At 38.0% G+C, this 20,520-nt stretch overlaps 1 protein-coding gene across 1 annotated transcript; it reads left to right on the top strand.

Moving 5' to 3' along the window:
- Nucleotides 1–14,770: 14,770 nt before the first annotated feature.
- Nucleotides 14,771–16,684, top strand: LOC114180466 (uncharacterized). Its single transcript, XM_028066779.2, has 10 exons — nt 14,771–14,781; nt 14,907–14,977; nt 15,050–15,149; nt 15,260–15,395; nt 15,477–15,634; nt 15,719–15,842; nt 15,921–16,091; nt 16,195–16,254; nt 16,368–16,427; nt 16,514–16,684. The coding sequence occupies exons 1-10, from the start codon at nt 14,771–14,773 to the stop codon at nt 16,682–16,684; spliced, it is 1,062 nt and encodes a 353-aa protein (XP_027922580.2).
- Nucleotides 16,685–20,520: the final 3,836 nt, after the last annotated feature.

Here is a 20,520-nt window from a genome sequence, read left to right as displayed (position 1 = left end):
GCTGTCCAATCACCATGTGGTAATGGATTGTGGGCGACGCAGATTGATATTCCCAGAAACTGAAGAGGTAAAATTGATCTCATCACAAGAAGCTATGAAAGAACTGAGGGAGGGAGCTACTTGTTACATGATGATAGCTCAGTCAGAGAAAAAGAGTAGTGAAGAACAGATCCGTGACATAACAGTGGTGGCTGATTTTGCGGATGGGTTTCCTGACGAAGTTCCTGGATTACCCCCAAGCAGGGATGTGGATTTCACGATCGACCTCATCCCTGGGGCAGGTCCAGTGTCTGTTGCCCCTTACAGGATGGCGCCAGCTGAATTAACCGAACTCAAGAAGCAGATAGAAGATCTGTTAGGGAAGAAATTCATCAGGCCAAGTGCATCACCATGGGGAGCCCCAATACTACTGGTTAAGAAGAAAGACGGGAGTTCCAGACTATGCGTCGACTATCGTCAGTTAAACAAACTCACAATTAAGAACAAGTACCCGTTACCGCGGATAGATGATCTATTGGATCAGCTGCGCGGGGCTGGGGTGTTCTCAAAGATTGACTTGAGATCTGGGTATCATCAGATCTTGGTCAGGCCTGAGGACGTACAAAAGACGGCATTCTGGTCTCGTTATGGACATTATGAATATGTCGTGATGCCGTTTGGGGTGACAAATGCTCCAGCTGTATTCATGGATTATATGAATTGGATATTCCGACAGTGTCTGGATAAGTTTGTTGTCGTGTTTATCGATGACATCCTCATTTACTCCAGAGATCGGGATGAACACGCTGTGAGCATCTGAGGGTGGTGTTGGAAATACTCAGGGCAAATCAATTATATGGGAAGTTATCAAAATGTGAGTTCTGGCTGAGCGAGGTCCAATTTCTTGGACATGTAATCTCGGCTCATGGTATCGCAGTCGACCCTGCAAAGATAGAAGCTGTGTTGAAATGGGAACGGCCACAGACGGTGACAGAGGTGAGGAGTTTTCTGGGATTGGCCGGGTACTACCGGCGATTTATAGAAGGGTTCTCCAAAATGGTAAGTCCTTTAACGCAACTCACGCGAAAGGACAAACCTTTCTCATGGACGGACCAATGCGAGGCATGTTTTGAAGAGATGAAGAAGAGACTGACCACGGCTCCAGTATTGGCTATTCCCGATACAACTCAAGCATTTGAAGTGTACTGCGATGCGTCATACCAGGGGTTGGGATGTGTGTTAATGCAAGAGAAAAGGGCGGTAGCGTATGCTTCTCGACAGTTGAAGATCCACGAGAAGAATTATCCCACCCATGATCTAGAACTGGCTGCGGTAGTTTTTGCTCTTAAGACTTGGAGACATTACTTATATGGCTCCCAATTCCAAGTCTTTAGCGATCATAAGAGCTTAAGGTATTTATTTGATCAGAAAGAACTTAATATGAGGCAAAGGAGATGGATGGAGTACCTTAAAGATTACGATTTTGAACTTCTCTACCATCCAGGCAAGGCTAATGTGGTAGCCGATGCCTTGAGCAGGAAACGGGTGCATATGTCTTCACTGATGATGAAAGAATTGGAACTGATAGAGAAATTGCGCGATATGAATTTGGGATTACAATTGGATTCTGATCATATCCGGTGCAGTATGTTAACAGTTACGAACACCTTCCTTGAGGAGATCCGAGAGGAGCAGGTGCATGATGCGGAATTACAACAGATTGTTGGATGGCTGGGTACAGAGAAAGGAAAGGAATTCAAGATGGGGGCTGATGGCATCTTAAGATTTCGAGATCGGGTTTGTGTGCCAGGAAATTGGAGGGTGAGAAGGAGAGTTCTGGATGAGGGACATAAGAGCCGCCTCAGTATCCATCCGGGTATGACGAAAATGTACAAGGATCTAAAGGAGTCATTCTGGTGGCCTGGGATGAAAACCGATGTGGCAGATTTTGTGGCAGCCTGTTTAGTGTGTCAGAAGGCTAAAATTGAGCACCAAAGGCCAGGAGGTACCCTAGAACCACTGGAGATACCCCAGTGGAAGTGGGATGGTATCTCTATGGATTTTGTGACTCACCTACCTCGATCTGTAAAAGGGCATGATGCCATTTGGGTAATAGTTGATAGACTCACCAAATGTGCGCACTTTTTACCAATCAATCTGAGGATGTCAATGGATAAACTCGCAGAGTTATACATCCGGGAGATTGTAAGATTACATGGGGTTCCAGCAAGTATAGTGTCAGATCGTGACCCGAGATTCACCTCGCGGTTCTGGCAATGTTTACAGGCAGCGCTGGGAACTCAACTAAGGATGAGTTCTGCATATCATCCTCAAACGGATGGTCAATCAGAAAGAACGATCCAGTCGCTAGAAGATCTGCTCCGGGCATGTGTATTGGATCATTTGGGTAGTTGGAGTGAAGTACTTCCCTTGGTGGAATTTACTTACAATAACAGTTACCACTCAAGCATTAGAATGGCACCCTACGAGGCATTATATGGGAGGAGATGTAGAACCCCACTATGTTGGTATAAGGATGGAGAGTTAGTGACCATTGGGCCAGAGTTGTTGCAACGGACGACAGAAAAAGTCAAACTGATTCAGGACAGGATACGTGCGACTCAGAGTAGACAGAAGTCGTATGCAGATAAAAGGAGGAGGCCGCTAGAATTCCAAGCGGGGGATCATGTGTTCCTACGAGTCACCCCGACTACAGGCATTGGGAGAGTAATCAAATCCAGAAAGTTAACGCCGAAATTCATAGGGCCATATCAGATTAACAAGAGGATTGGACCAGTAGCCTATGAAATTGCGTTGCCACCACATCTAGCCAACTTACACAATGTGTTTCACGTGTCTCAGTTGCGTAAATACATTGCGGATCCCAGCCATGTGTTAGAGACCGATGATGTCCAGTTCAGGGATGATCTGACATTGGACGTAAGACCGGTGAGGATAGTGGGCTCTCAGGTCAAGAAACTGAGAGGGAAGGAGATCCGGACGGTAAAGGTCCTTTGGGATGAGGCAACACAAGAAGCAACATGGGAAATGGAGGAACTCATGAAGGAATCATATCCATATTTATTTCCTGGTAAGTAAAATTTTCGAGGACAAAAATTCTTTTGAGTTGGGAGTAATGTGAGATCCAGGAAATTCATAAAAATAAATAATTAAAAGAATATAAGAAATAAAAGGTTGGGACTACCTTAGGAGAGTTCTTTGATAAATCCTAGACAAGAAACAACGTGAACCTAAGTGGTTTAGAGCACTTAATTAGGTTGAAGGGACTTGGGTTCAAGTCCTGAGTATGTCATTAGTAGATTTATTTAATTTTGTTTTACTTTGCTACTATATTGTGAATGTGAAAGCATGATTTAAATCCATACGAAGGAGTAAATTGACAGGGAACATGAATTAGTTTGGTGGTTGGGCAGGAACTTGGTAGTTGGGAGGTCATGGGTTCGAACCTTGTGTTAAAGGAAATGGACTTTATTTATATTTTTGTTTTGCTAGGTGATGGAAAATCTGAAAAAACTATAGGAATTCCATGAGAAAATAGAGGGGTGTCAGTTTAGGTGCACTAAACAAGAATAATGGTTATAAAACTTAAAAATAAATTTAATTCGTTTTTCTTTTAATTTATTAAATTGGGCTGAGTTGGGGAGGGGGAAAGGAGTGTGTGAGAAGGCCAAGAGTGAGAGTGAGTGATAGCAAAGGAAAACAGAGAAGAGATTGGGAATTTTCGTGGTCTAGAGGGAGTGAGTGAGGGTTGAAGGAATTAAAGAAGATACCTATAGAGGGGGCCTGGAACAACAAGCACAATTCATTAAATTTCAATTGGAGCGAGTATCAGAGGTAAGGGGGGGCTAAACCTTCTTTTTGTTATTGTTTGACTGTGTTCAAATTAAGATTTCAAAGTGATTATGGGATGGTAAATTTGTGAAATTTACTTTTTGAGTTAGATTATTTGTGTTAAGGGAAACTGAATTTGTTTCTTTTCTCTTTTGTGGTTTGATGCATGATTCTTGTTGTTTGCTCTTTGTATGAATACATTCAAAATGTTTGAATATCTTTTATTTTCGGTGTGAACCGGTAAGAGGAGTTATTGTGATTTTATATGGTGATACTGGTGTAGTTTTACTGCACTTTTTGTCAATAAGATACCTACTCCATATTTCGTATGGTTTCTTTTAGATTTCGTATTGTTGGTTCAAATATTGTTGGGCGTAAAGGAGCTACCATATTTTTTTCTGGAATGGGTTTCGTTATTAAAGTTTAAAAGCATATTGCCATGAGAAGATTGGTAATTTGGTTTTATTCTCGGGTTATTACGAATAGATTTACGAGTGGGTTCTTATCAATAAACGTGCAGAATTGATGTGTTATTGTGTTGTTATTTTTATTTTGTTTCTTTTCCATTTTTTATGAAAAGATACAAAAGGGGATTTTTCTTTAGGGGTTGGGACATTTAAGTTTTATGTTCCGAGGCCGTGAAGATTCTAATGAAATGGGGAATTGCTTTTAACATGGCAAATTGAATACACCTTAATATTTAAGTAATATTATTCTAGTTTACCAATGTTTCCTTTGTGGCTGGAGTTTTGGGTAAAAGATGTACAATAAACTCATTTGATTGGATGGTAAATGGTGATTGTTTTCTGAGTTGATGTGTGGCCAAATAGATTGCAGTGGCGTTATTATAAGTATAAGTGCGGATTTGGTTCTCTTTCAAAAATGTATGGTATGAATGCAAATTTTTACGGGATTAGTAATTTACATTGGATGTCTTGGCATTGTAGAGAAATTTTGGATTCTTTATATTTCATCATGTGGAAATTATTATGTGTTGTTTCATTTTAGTTAAAGATGTATTGAAACATATGGGTTGTGCTAATATTATAACCGCATTCACAATTCTAATAATTCCCTTTATTTTTTTTATCAAAATTAAATGGAATAAGTTAATGTTCGAGAGTCCAGGGGTTATGATGTTGTGAAATAAATAAGGAAATAGTTTGAGTTTGAAGAATTATATTGGTGTTATATATGCAGCGGGCTATATATATATATATATATATATATAAATGGAATGAGTATCCTTGAATGTTTTAAATTGCGAATTAATGCGCGAATGGAATTTCTAGAAAAGTTTGGTTACGGGGCCGTAGATTCCTTATAAGGTGTATTTAATGTTTTTTTTTTGGTGTAATATTTTAATTTACATGATTTTAATATTTATGTATGAATATGTGTTACCATAGATAGCATGAGTTTTATATATATGCGTATGCTGCGGATTAGCGGGGTGACGATTATACAAAGCATATTTTGTAGAGATTTATATTATAATACTCTGAAGATTTTTGGGTTATGAAGATGATGTTTCGGATTGGCGGAGAACTTGTTTGGTTAATTGTTATATGTACACTATTTTAGCACTTTAAACCAGTAGTATCACATTACTGGTGTGGCGTCTAGCGGTGCAAATAGACCCGCTAGGCGGAAGTCACGCAATATGACAGTTTTGGCAAAATGGTAATGTGGCGCCTGGCAGCGCTGAGTGTGGCGCCAGGCGGTCAGTGAAGTTGTTCCACTTGACAATTGCCTAGGCAGTGTCGGTGTTTTATTTTTCTGCTGCGGCAGGTTGTTGTGCTAACCTTTGGGCTTTAAGGACTAAGTTCTTAGTGGGTTCAGGATATGCTGGATTAGTTACGAGCGGGGAGGTTCGTAACGGAGATTTGAGATGCGTGATTGATGCAGGCGGGGAGGTCCGTATCTGTGGTACTCTTGTGTGGGGATACGAGCGGGGAGGTTCGTATGTTTCGTGCTCACACTTGAGGCTACTATGAGCGGGGAGGTTCATAGTAGGTGTTCACGCATGTTGGACTACGAGCGGGCAGGTTCGTAGAGTTGGACTACGGGCGGGGAGGTCCGTAGAGTTGGACCACGAGCGGGTAGGTTCGTGGGAGCATGATAATCCCTAAGGACCAAGGTTGTGAATGGATCTTTCTCATATAGGTTATGAGATTGGGGTATAATGTTATAGAAAGGTCAATAATCTAAAATTGATTAAGTTGGACTGGGTGAGGGTCAATTCTTATTATTTTATTGTTTGTATTATTTTTCTTTTCAGCTCACCCTTGCTTGTTTGTGTGTTTGTGTTTGGCGATGATCACGTGACTTGTTACGTGGGAGCAGACGTGAATTCAGGTGATCATGCTGATGCTTAGCAACAGAGCGGGGCTACCGATGGGGGATTTTCTTTATGTTATGCTTTCCTACCTTTTGTAATAGACATTATGATGTTTTATCCATTATGAACTTGTAATAAAGATGAGATAGTACGAATGGATTATAGCGAGACAAGTTTGAAATTTCCCGCGCTTGGGAATTTATTGTAATGTCTGATTTTCTTAAAGTATATTTTGTGAAAAATCAGTTTTATCTAGTAATATCCATCTGGGGTGTTACATTTGGTATCAGAGCATATGATTTCAAAATGATTTTTGGGCCTCGGGAAGTGAGCTTATCGCGATTGTGAGATTAGTATAAATTGGTTGAATTGTAGAGTTGTTGAGATATGTGTTATTGCATGGTGTGAATTTTTAAGGCATTTTTCTAAGATAAATTATAATGGTGTATGATACCCTATGTTCCAGAAACTAGGAAATGGCTGGCGGAAGAGGTAGAAGGATTGGTGCCAATAACTCAGCTGATGAAATTGCCCATGCTATTCACCGATTGGTTGACGCCATGCAACCACAACAGGTGGTGCTACCACAGCCTGCACCACGACCTGTCAGCATGGATGATTTCATGAGGCACAAACCAGCCAAGTTCAATGGCAAAGCCACTCCTGACGACGCAGATGCGTGGATCAGGGAGTGCGAAAAGATATTACGTGTACTAGGCTGCTCAGATGAACAAAAACTTACCTATGCCACCTTTCTCTTGGTGAGTGATGCAGAATATTGGTGGGTTGGTATGCAGCAGCAGATGGGGACTAGGGAGGAGGAAGTGAACTGGGAGAATTTCAAAAAGAGATTTATGGAAAAATACTTTCCGGACAGTGCTAAGCATGAGAGGGAGGCTGAGTTCTTGACTTTGCAACAGGGCAATATGACCGTGCAGGCTTATGTTAACAGATTTGAGTATCTGGCGAGGTTTTACACCCAGAATATCACCGAGGAATGGTGCTGTCGGAAATTTGAGAGGGGTCTGCGACATGAATTACTCAGGGTTCTGGTGCCACTCAGGATCAGAGAATTTCCTCTTTTGGTGGAACAAGCAAAAAGTGTAGAACAATTAGAGATGGGGCCTAGCCGTGTGGCCAGACCGCAGAGGAATGTTACGGAGGCTAGACACCAGAAGAAACCTTATAACCGACCTCAGACATCGCCATCAGGGTTGAAGTGTTTCCAGTGTGGGGGAGCACATTTAAAAAGAGACTGCCCTAGACTTGCTCGTAACGCGGGGAGTAGTGGAGGAGGTCGAAAATGTTTTGTTTGTGATCAACCCGGCCACTTTGCAGACAGGTGCCCTAATAAAAAGACGGTCACAGAGCCACGACCACAGTTGCCTTCTACAGAGAGGCCAAGAGCAGCAGGGAGAGTATTTGCACTGACTAGCGCCGAGGCAAACCGATCAGGTAATCTTATACAAGATACGTGCGTAATGATGGGTCAGAATGTATGGGTACTTTTTGATTCGGGAGCTTCACATTCTTTTATTTCCAATATATGTGTGGGGAGGTTGGGATTAGAGGTTCATGACTTGGGGTGTGAGCTAGTGGTCTCGACACCGACGTCTGGGCAAGTTACAACCAGTACCAGTTGTGATGGATGCTCGATTGAAGTGGCGGGCCAAAGGTTCAAGGTGAACCTCATCTGCTTGCCGTTGGAGGACTTGGATGTGATATTGGGGATGGACTGGCTGTCCAATCACCATGTGGTAATGGATTGTGGGCGACGCAGATTGATATTCCCAGAAACTGAAGAGGTAAAATTGATCTCATCACAAGAAGCTATGAAAGAACTGAGGGAGGGAGCTACTTGTTACATGATGATAGCTCAGTCAGAGAAAAAGAGTAGTGAAGAACAGATCCGTGACATAACAGTGGTGGCTGATTTTGCGGATGGGTTTCCTGACGAAGTTCCTGGATTACCCCCAAGCAGGGATGTGGATTTCACGATCGACCTCATCCCTGGGGCAGGTCCAGTGTCTGTTGCCCCTTACAGGATGGCGCCAGCTGAATTAACCGAACTCAAGAAGCAGATAGAAGATCTGTTAGGGAAGAAATTCATCAGGCCAAGTGCATCACCATGGGGAGCCCCAATACTACTGGTTAAGAAGAAAGACGGGAGTTCCAGACTATGCGTCGACTATCGTCAGTTAAACAAACTCACAATTAAGAACAAGTACCCGTTACCGCGGATAGATGATCTATTGGATCAGCTGCGCGGGGCTGGGGTGTTCTCAAAGATTGACTTGAGATCTGGGTATCATCAGATCTTGGTCAGGCCTGAGGACGTACAAAAGACGGCATTCTGGTCTCGTTATGGACATTATGAATATGTCGTGATGCCGTTTGGGGTGACAAATGCTCCAGCTGTATTCATGGATTATATGAATTGGATATTCCGACAGTGTCTGGATAAGTTTGTTGTCGTGTTTATCGATGACATCCTCATTTACTCCAGAGATCGGGATGAACACGCTGTGAGCATCTGAGGGTGGTGTTGGAAATACTCAGGGCAAATCAATTATATGGGAAGTTATCAAAATGTGAGTTCTGGCTGAGCGAGGTCCAATTTCTTGGACATGTAATCTCGGCTCATGGTATCGCAGTCGACCCTGCAAAGATAGAAGCTGTGTTGAAATGGGAACGGCCACAGACGGTGACAGAGGTGAGGAGTTTTCTGGGATTGGCCGGGTACTACCGGCGATTTATAGAAGGGTTCTCCAAAATGGTAAGTCCTTTAACGCAACTCACGCGAAAGGACAAACCTTTCTCATGGACGGACCAATGCGAGGCATGTTTTGAAGAGATGAAGAAGAGACTGACCACGGCTCCAGTATTGGCTATTCCCGATACAACTCAAGCATTTGAAGTGTACTGCGATGCGTCATACCAGGGGTTGGGATGTGTGTTAATGCAAGAGAAAAGGGCGGTAGCGTATGCTTCTCGACAGTTGAAGATCCACGAGAAGAATTATCCCACCCATGATCCAGAACTGGCTACGGTAGTTTTTGCTCTTAAGACTTGGAGACATTACTTATATGGCTCCCAATTCCAAGTCTTTAGCGATCATAAGAGCTTAAGGTATTTATTTGATCAGAAAGAACTTAATATGAGGCAAAGGAGATGGATGGAGTACCTTAAAGATTACGATTTTGAACTTCTCTACCATCCAAGCAAGGCTAATGTGGTAGCCGATGCCTTGAGCAGGAAACGGGTGCATATGTCTTCACTGATGATGAAAGAATTGGAACTGATAGAGAAATTGCGCGATATGAATTTGGGATTACAATTGGATTCTGATCATATCCGGTGCAGTATGTTAACAGTTACGAACACCTTCCTTGAGGAGATCCGAGAGGAGCAGGTGCATGATGCGGAATTACAACAGATTGTTGGATGGCTGGGTACAGAGAAAGGAAAGGAATTCAAGATGGGGGCTGATGGCATCTTAAGATTTCGAGATCGGGTTTGTGTGCCAGGAAATTGGAGGGTGAGAAGGAGAGTTCTGGATGAGGGACATAAGAGCCGCCTCAGTATCCATCCGGGTATGACGAAAATGTACAAGGATCTAAAGGAGTCATTCTGGTGGCCTGGGATGAAAACCGATGTGGCAGATTTTGTGGCAGCCTGTTTAGTGTGTCAGAAGGCTAAAATTGAGCACCAAAGGCCAGGAGGTACCCTAGAACCACTGGAGATACCCCAGTGGAAGTGGGATGGTATCTCTATGGATTTTGTGACTCACCTACCTCGATCTGTAAAAGGGCATGATGCCATTTGGGTAATAGTTGATAGACTCACCAAATGTGCGCACTTTTTACCAATCAATCTGAGGATGTCAATGGATAAACTCGCAGAGTTATACATCCGGGAGATTGTAAGATTACATGGGGTTCCAGCAAGTATAGTGTCAGATCGTGACCCGAGATTCACCTCGCGGTTCTGGCAATGTTTACAGGCAGCGCTGGGAACTCAACTAAGGATGAGTTCTGCATATCATCCTCAAACGGATGGTCAATCAGAAAGAACGATCCAGTCGCTAGAAGATCTGCTCCGGGCATGTGTATTGGATCATTTGGGTAGTTGGAGTGAAGTACTTCCCTTGGTGGAATTTACTTACAATAACAGTTACCACTCAAGCATTAGAATGGCACCCTACGAGGCATTATATGGGAGGAGATGTAGAACCCCACTATGTTGGTATAAGGATGGAGAGTTAGTGACCATTGGGCCAGAGTTGTTGCAACGGACGACAGAAAAAGTCAAACTGATTCAGGACAGGATACGTGCGACTCAGAGTAGACAGAAGTCGTATGCAGATAAAAGGAGGAGGCCGCTAGAATTCCAAGCGGGGGATCATGTGTTCCTACGAGTCACCCCGACTACAGGCATTGGGAGAGCAATCAAATCCAGAAAGTTAACGCCGAAATTCATAGGGCCATATCAGATTAACAAGAGGATTGGACCGGTAGCCTATGAAATTGCGTTGCCACCACATCTAGCCAACTTACACAATGTGTTTCACGTGTCTCAGTTGCGTAAATACATTGCGGATCCCAGCCATGTGTTAGAGACCGATGATGTCCAGTTCAGGGATGATCTGACATTGGACGTAAGACCGGTGAGGATAGTGGGCTCTCAGGTCAAGAAACTGAGAGGGAAGGAGATCCGGACGGTAAAGGTCCTTTGGGATGAGGCAACACAAGAAGCAACATGGGAAATGGAGGAACTCATGAAGGAATCATATCCATATTTATTTCCTGGTAAGTAAAATTTTCGAGGACAAAAATTCTTTTGAGTTGGGAGTAATGTGAGATCCAGGAAATTCATAAAAATAAATAATTAAAAGAATATAAGAAATAAAAGGTTGGGACTACCTTAGGAGAGTTCTTTGATAAATCCTAGACAAGAAACAACGTGAACCTAAGTGGTTTAGAGCACTTAATTAGGTTGAAGGGACTTGGGTTCAAGTCCTGAGTATGTCATTAGTAGATTTATTTAATTTTGTTTTACTTTGCTACTATATTGTGAATGTGAAAGCATGATTTAAATCCATACGAAGGAGTAAATTGACAGGGAACATGAATTAGTTTGGTGGTTGGGCAGGAACTTGGTAGTTGGGAGGTCATGGGTTCGAACCTTGTGTTAAAGGAAATGGACTTTATTTATATTTTTGTTTTGCTAGGTGATGGAAAATCTGAAAAAACTATAGGAATTCCATGAGAAAATAGAGGGGTGTCAGTTTAGGTGCACTAAACAAGAATAATGGTTATAAAACTTAAAAATAAATTTAATTCGTTTTTCTTTTAATTTATTAAATTGGGCTGAGTTGGGGAGGGGGAAAGGAGTGTGTGAGAAGGCCAAGAGTGAGAGTGAGTGATAGCAAAGGAAAACAGAGAAGAGATTGGGAATTTTCGTGGTCTAGAGGGAGTGAGTGAGGGTTGAAGGAATTAAAGAAGATACCTATAGAGGGGGCCTGGAACAACAAGCACAATTCATTAAATTTCAATTGGAGCGAGTATCAGAGGTAAGGGGGGGCTAAACCTTCTTTTTGTTATTGTTTGACTGTGTTCAAATTAAGATTTCAAAGTGATTATGGGATGGTAAATTTGTGAAATTTACTTTTTGAGTTAGATTATTTGTGTTAAGGGAAACTGAATTTGTTTCTTTTCTCTTTTGTGGTTTGATGCATGATTCTTGTTGTTTGCTCTTTGTATGAATACATTCAAAATGTTTGAATATCTTTTATTTTCGGTGTGAACCGGTAAGAGGAGTTATTGTGATTTTATATGGTGATACTGGTGTAGTTTTACTGCACTTTTTGTCAATAAGATACCTACTCCATATTTCGTATGGTTTCTTTTAGATTTCGTATTGTTGGTTCAAATATTGTTGGGCGTAAAGGAGCTACCATATTTTTTTCTGGAATGGGTTTCGTTATTAAAGTTTAAAAGCATATTGCCATGAGAAGATTGGTAATTTGGTTTTATTCTCGGGTTATTACGAATAGATTTACGAGTGGGTTCTTATCAATAAACGTGCAGAATTGATGTGTTATTGTGTTGTTATTTTTATTTTGTTTCTTTTCCATTTTTTATGAAAAGATACAAAAGGGGATTTTTCTTTAGGGGTTGGGACATTTAAGTTTTATGTTCCGAGGCCGTGAAGATTCTAATGAAATGGGGAATTGCTTTTAACATGGCAAATTGAATACACCTTAATATTTAAGTAATATTATTCTAGTTTACCAATGTTTCCTTTGTGGCTGGAGTTTTGGGTAAAAGATGTACAATAAACTCATTTGATTGGATGGTAAATGGTGATTGTTTTCTGAGTTGATGTGTGGCCAAATAGATTGCAGTGGCGTTATTATAAGTATAAGTGCGGATTTGGTTCTCTTTCAAAAATGTATGGTATGAATGCAAATTTTTACGGGATTAGTAATTTACATTGGATGTCTTGGCATTGTAGAGAAATTTTGGATTCTTTATATTTCATCATGTGGAAATTATTATGTGTTGTTTCATTTTAGTTAAAGATGTATTGAAACATATGGGTTGTGCTAATATTATAACCGCATTCACAATTCTAATAATTCCCTTTATTTTTTTTATCAAAATTAAATGGAATAAGTTAATGTTCGAGAGTCCAGGGGTTATGATGTTGTGAAATAAATAAGGAAATAGTTTGAGTTTGAAGAATTATATTGGTGTTATATATGCAGCGGGCTATATATATATATATATATATATATATATATATATATAAATGGAATGAGTATCCTTGAATGTTTTAAATTGCGAATTAATGCGCGAATGGAATTTCTAGAAAAGTTTGGTTACGGGGCCGTAGATTCCTTATAAGGTGTATTTAATGTTTTTTTTTTGGTGTAATATTTTAATTTACATGATTTTAATATTTATGTATGAATATGTGTTACCATAGATAGCATGAGTTTTATATATATGCGTATGCTGCGGATTAGCGGGGTGACGATTATACAAAGCATATTTTGTAGAGATTTATATTATAATACTCTGAAGATTTTTGGGTTATGAAGATGATGTTTCGGATTGGCGGAGAACTTGTTTGGTTAATTGTTATATGTACACTATTTTAGCACTTTAAACCAGTAGTATCACATTACTGGTGTGGCGTCTAGCGGTGCAAATAGACCCGCTAGGCGGAAGTCACGCAATATGACAGTTTTGGCAAAATGGTAATGTGGCGCCTGGCAGCGCTGAGTGTGGCGCCAGGCGGTCAGTGAAGTTGTTCCACTTGACAATTGCCTAGGCAGTGTCGGTGTTTTATTTTTCTGCTGCGGCAGGTTGTTGTGCTAACCTTTGGGCTTTAAGGACTAAGTTCTTAGTGGGTTCAGGATATGCTGGATTAGTTACGAGCGGGGAGGTCCGTATCTGTGGTACTCTTGTGTGGGGATACGAGCGGGGAGGTTCGTATGTTCCGTGCTCACACTTGAGGCTACTATGAGCGGGGAGGTTCATAGTAGGTGTTCACGCATGTTGGACTACGAGCGGGCAGGTTCGTAGAGTTGGACTACGGGCGGGGAGGTCCGTAGAGTTGGACCACGAGCGGGTAGGTTCGTGGGAGCATGATAATCCCTAAGGACCAAGGTTGTGAATGGATCTTTCTCATATAGGTTATGAGATTGGGGTATAATGTTATAGAAAGGTCAATAATCTAAAATTGATTAAGTTGGACTGGGTGAGGGTCAATTCTTATTATTTTATTGTTTGTATTATTTTTCTTTTCAGCTCACCCTTGCTTGTTTGTGTGTTTGTGTTTGGCGATGATCACGTGACTTGTTACGTGGGAGCAGACGTGAATTCAGGTGATCATGCTGATGCTTAGCAACAGAGCGGGGCTACCGATGGGGGATTTTCTTTACGTTATGCTTTCCTACCTTTTGTAATAGACATTATGATGTTTTATCCATTATGAACTTGTAATAAAGATGAGATAGTACGAATGGATTATAGCGAGACAAGTTTGAAATTTCCCGCGCTTGGGAATTTATTGTAATGTCTGATTTTCTTAAAGTATATTTTGTGAAAAATCAGTTTTATCTAGTAATATCCATCTGGGGTGTTACACATATCATTTGTTAGGGGGACAAGATACATTGCATAGTTAAGAAGGACGAATTTGATATCTGGGATGGTAAGTTGAAGGAAGGCGATACATATATCATGTACAATTTCAAAATTGTGAAAAATGATGGTCAGTATAGAGTGTGTGAACATCCTTTTAAATTGTTGTTTATCGGAGCCACTTCTGTCCGTCCCCAAGCTATTGCAAATGTACCTAAAAAAGTTTACCAATTTCGAAGTATAAAAGAGGTAGTGGCTGGTAATTTGTCTCCAGATTTGTTGATTAGTATGTACAATTAGAATGATTTTATTTGATTTGTTTAGGCAAGTATGATGTTGTAATTATTCCTGCTTTCAATTTGTAATCTTTATGATTTCATATTTGATCGGTTGGGTAGATAACGTCAAAACTAAGGCGCAATCTAAAAATGTTGTTTTTAGTTTGATGGATCCAAGGTAATGACGTCATAATGATTATTTTTACACCTCATATTATTTATTTTAACAGAATTGTTCATATGCAGTGGTGGTGTAGTTTCTTGTACGTAATGGGATGAATATTGCAAGAAATTTTTAAAAAGGTATAATGACAATCCGAATACAGACAAGTTGGTTATGATTCTTACTCAAGCCAAGGTTAAAGCAGCTACAGGTAGTTATGTTGTTATTTTATTTTTTGTCAAAAGATCTTTATTATATTCCTGATCAATTTTGGTTTGAATAGGGGAATGGCCAGTGTTTGTGTCCAATACATGGAATGGGACCAAATTACTTATGGATGATGATATTCCTGAAATTATGCAATTCAAACAACGGTTAAATGAGTAATTATCGTAACTTTGTTTCAAATTTTTGTAAAATATGTACATGATTACGTATGAGTCATATAATAATTCAATTGTAAACAAATGTTTTATGATTACTTATATTTCAGAATCTCTGCTGATGAATTAACAATAATGAGTCAATCTGGTAGTCAACTGACTCAGTCCTCCCAATACAGTGATGCTGAAAGGTTTGTTTATAAATGTTTAGTGAAGAGCATTTCTGAAATTCCATTGATAAAAAAGGTATGTTTATAAACAAAGGTATTCTATTGTTTTGATTATATAGTAGATTGTTCGGTATTTGACTAAATTATTTTCCTTTAGGAAATCATGTGTGTTACTGTGGCCACAACTATTAAGTTTAGTCTTGATAACGATGGGTGGTACTCCTTGGTTTGTAATCATTGCAACAAAAGAACTAATGAAACTGGTCCTTTCAAATGCACTTATTGTGATCAAGAAAACAACATTCCCATGTTCAAGTTAGTATGTTATTTTATATTCATTCAAGTTAATATGATCAGCTTTTTGTATTTGATTTGTTATAATATTCCAAATGTTTATAGGTATAAACTTCAGTTACAAGTTTGTGATGATGCATTTAATTATGCTAACTTTGTGGTGTGGGATCAAGAATGTAGAAACATTATTGGTATTTCCGCTGAAGAATTGCAAAAGAAAATGATAAAGGTTAATATTGTCAACATCAGTCTCATTAGTTCCTTTGTCATTCATATTAAATTCTTTTTGTTTTCATTTGTAAATTAGGTGGGTGAAGATGATCCCAAGTGCTTTCCTGATGACTTGGATGTAATGTTAGGCTGTACTCTTGCCTTCAAAGTTCGAACCCAACCAAGGAACAGATGTGCCTTTGTCATTAAAGTGTATGACTTACCTAAAATAATCAATTACATTAAGAAGCTTATACAACCCATACAAGTAATTATTTTGAATAATATTTCTTTAGTATACTTCATATCTGCTTTTAAATTATACACTTTATTGAATATGCTATTATTCTAATTTTTTTTGTATTTCATAGCTTGCTGAGTGCAGTCATAAGAACATAATTGATCTAGGAGGTGATACTTCCAGTGGCATGGTAAGTCCTTTTAAATCTGTCTTCAATTTGTTCTATGTATTGATTGATTTTCTAATTTTCCAGCGACATAAACTACATTTTAATATTATTGTTTCGTCATGTTATTTGGTTAGATTGCTGAATTTCGTTCAAAAAGGGTTTGCAATTTAGCAGCAGACACTGAAAATGACTTGGTAATTATTTTTGTATTTATTGAATTATGTATTTTGCATTTCTTTAAGTTATAATTAATATACTTGTAATTTATAAATTGATGAAGATGAGTTTGAGTGGAACAGCTGACAATGATCCTGATAATTCTTCTTTGGGTACTCCATCAAAGAGAATCCTTCCAAATAATGGTGTTTCTGTAGAATCGTCTCAGGACATAGAGTCTGGTGAACTATCAGCTACCAAGCCCATGAAGACCATCAAGAAGGAAATCGAGTGACTGGACTATGTTGTTTGGTTTTTCGAAATTTGATGAATTAATAATTTCATCACTTTTGATAAATGTACACTAATTATCATAACGACTGATACACTGCTTTATGTGTTATCAATCATAGAATGTTATCAAACTTTTTTGTATTTACTTTCGTATGCGACATGATGTTATTATCAGTTAAGTTATATTATTAGTGCAGTCATATCGTAATTTTTTTATTAACATTAAGGATAACTTTTGATTAACAGAATTGTGATGTAATTCTTGACCATTACATGATATAATTTACGTCACAAACAGTTAGTTTAATTGGTTTAATTATGATACCAGGAATGTACTATAAACAATAACCTTGATTGGAAACAAAATAAGTAATGTACTATAAACAATAAGCTTGATTGGAAACAAAATAAGTAATGTACTATAAACAATAAGCTTGATTGGAAACAAAATAAGTTTTAACTTGTCCATTAGTTCTAAATTCCATAAGCATCCATGAAGAACTACTTCCAAAACATATATAATCGTCTAACATACTGTTACATAACATTTTAAATTTAATCCTTCCTAACATTAATAACAGTTGATCGATTTCTATCGACCCCAAAAGTTATGACATCTCCGGCTTGGAATCCATTTTCAGCACAGAATTTCTTCCATCCACAACTTAAAAAGCAAACATATGTCCTTTTCTTGGCCCATCTTACGGTGCATGACCACGAGCAACCATTGGTATTGCGAAGTTCATGATTTTTCCTGTTCTTTACCAAGGCTCTTGCAACAAACTCGAAATCCAAATACTGAAAAATTCAATTGACATGTATTAAAAAATTGAATAAATGACATAAAGAAAAATATAAGAACATTAAAAAATCATACCAGTGAAGAAGAATGAACATCATAGTCGGTTAAAGTCTTGATCGTTGCGTAGAAAAACTCACTTTCTAAACCATCGTCCTCATTTATGGTAGGTTCATTTTTGATCAATGGTTTGGAATAATTAATTTCATTCCCTGTCAAAGAAAATATCCTAAACAAGAATTTGTGATCCCCGATAAAATTGAGACGTAATACATGATCCTCACGTAGATCATAATAGGTTACCATTTCTGGTAATCCATGTCTAGCAAATATCCTTCCTATGTAAGATCCCTCAATGAAAATTTCATAATTCTTCCCCATAGGGTCTATCATCTCAACTTTCTGGTACATGTCAGGATTTGAGGAATCAAATATTGGTCCCTAGAAATGGGAAAAGGCACCATAGAAAATTATAGATACCTGATTCACAATTGGAATAAGAATTATGATCAAATTAATCTAAGTACAAAATTTTGTCAAATCAAAATTAGTAAAAATCAACAATTTATAAATGTTTACCGGTTCCAGTGGAAAATCTACGCAGAAACAGGTGAAGAACTTTACTGATCTCACAGGTTTAGGATACTGAGTTTGTTTCTTAGGAATAGGGTAATTAATTTCAGTCCAATCCCAGTCAAAACAAGTTTCGTCCTACATAGCGGACAATTATAAAATATAGAAGCCTTAAGTTATACATTTTTGCTAACAGAAAACCTACAGGGAATTTCCTTTCAGCCAATAATGCTTCATCCATTTGTATCTCGAATACATTTCCTTCTAGATCTATAAATTTGCACCTTTGCACACTAATTTCCTTCTCCCAATAAACAAAAAAGGGTTTTTCAAAAGCAACATAGTCCTGCCAAGTATCAATTACAGGATACGAAATGTATCAACATTACATCTGATTCATGTGGTTCTATAGACTAAAGCCATCCTGTATAAATTAAACCATATTCCGAATACAAATTGACAACATTATTTCTTGATTCTATCAAATATTAAACTCAATCTAACATGTTCAAACCAAATTGTTCTGGGTTGTTATGAAAATTGTTGTAGATTAAATTATATGATGGTATTTTATAAAAATACTCACAAAATGGAAGAATATTAACATTATAAGTAACAATTTTTTTGGGCATTTGTTAATAGCCCTCAAACAATAACACATGAATGAAAAAAGAAGAGATTAATTTATAATCTAACATCATAAATCGAAGATCATACTTAAAAACCATATAAACTGAGCGGATAAATGATGTTTAACAAGAAATCACTAAAAATATTGCAAATGACTTACCTTTATAGGATTAAGAACCGAAAGCCAACACGGATGGAAGTTGTTAAGGCTCAACACGGATGGAAGTTGTTAAGGCTCAGAGCAGAAGACGAAGTCATTGCAATACGAAACTTGCAGAAGTTTTAGAGTTTGATTTTGGAAGTTTTGCTTCAAAACTAAATGACATACATATATATAATAAAAAAAAACTGACATCTTATGTGGATCCTCATCATCATTGTATATCAACTCCGAATCTGAATGGCCAATATATATTTTCTATCCATACACTAATGTATATATATATATATATATATATATATATATATATATATATATATATATATATATTAGCCTTTTCAATTGACGACACTTAATAGGGTTGCAATAAATTAAGATGACAGTAATAAATGACATAATATATTATATATTACACTACCATGTACTTTTACTCTATAATCACGCTATTATACTCATTGCATAAACAACTTTTTATTAATTAGACAAGACATATGATTGAAAATCGTATAGAAAGGAAATTAATGGACTTTCATTTGGCGTCATTATTGTTGCATACACAATGAAGATAATTCATCGACAAAAAGAGATTCAAGTAGCTTCAAACATAACATTAATGGTAATGTAACGGACAGAAGTTATTCAATACATGAACTCCAAACCTGCTATGAATCACAATCTCATTTACAAGATGCTTACAGGTTTGACTTTTTTAAGTACTAATTTTTTCCTTCATTAATGAAGATTCTGATATTCAGTAGATTCTAATATTTGTAATATTGTTTTTCATATAAAGTTACTTGATATCAATTGTCATAAATATGGAGGACGAAAATGTGTCTTCCTACTTTTCTTCTGCAAATGCACGATCAAAAAGGAAAACGATACTCAAAGAGAAGAGGATTAATAAGGAAAATAATCAGCAATGCACACCATCATTCAACATTCAAGCTAAAAGAAGGATGTTTACCCCATTTTGTGATGTGACAACTAATTTTCTGAATCAAGAAAGTAGACAAAATTGTTGTGTACAATCAAATGAACGAAATAATCATAGATATGCAGATCATACTATTTCACTGCGACAGAATCTGTTGCACAAGTTTCATATAGTTGGTTCAAAGGAGACAAATCAAAATCATCCCTACTTGTATACAGGAACGTCTTCTCAGCAGAATGCAATACCTGAGGCTGATTCTTCTATCAGTGAACTTCTTGACGAAAATTCTAATACATTATCTGATGATGTTACTCAAGGTATCATTGTGATATTATAACAAATAAATTTTAAATATTTTTGTTAACTTAATTAATCATTATATATGTTTGTAATAATATCTGTAACTTCAATCATCAAGTTTGGGGTATCAATGCAGATGAAATTATTGCTACTGTTATGGCAACTGAATATCCCAACAGTTTACCAGACAGATATGATATCTAATCCTCTATCAACATGTTATTACATTCAATGCTTAAATTAAATTGCTGATGAAATACTTCATGTTTCACTATTTATGCAGATATAGGTGATCTAGTTTTCATATGTAGACACTGTAAAGCACAAATGTGGCACCAAGAAAGAATAGACAAACATGCACACTCTGCTAATTCAAAGTTTCAATTGTGTTATGGTAATGGAAAAATTCAGTTGCCCTTTTTGAATGATCCCCCTGTT

This window comes from Vigna unguiculata, chromosome 4 (assembly GCF_037176805.1).
Source record: "Vigna unguiculata cultivar grain cowpea cultivar isolate G323 ecotype 2 chromosome 4, ASM3717680v1, whole genome shotgun sequence".
Classification (NCBI taxonomy): domain Eukaryota; kingdom Viridiplantae; phylum Streptophyta; class Magnoliopsida; order Fabales; family Fabaceae; genus Vigna; species Vigna unguiculata.
This window is presented reverse-complemented; position numbering and strand designations above follow the sequence as displayed.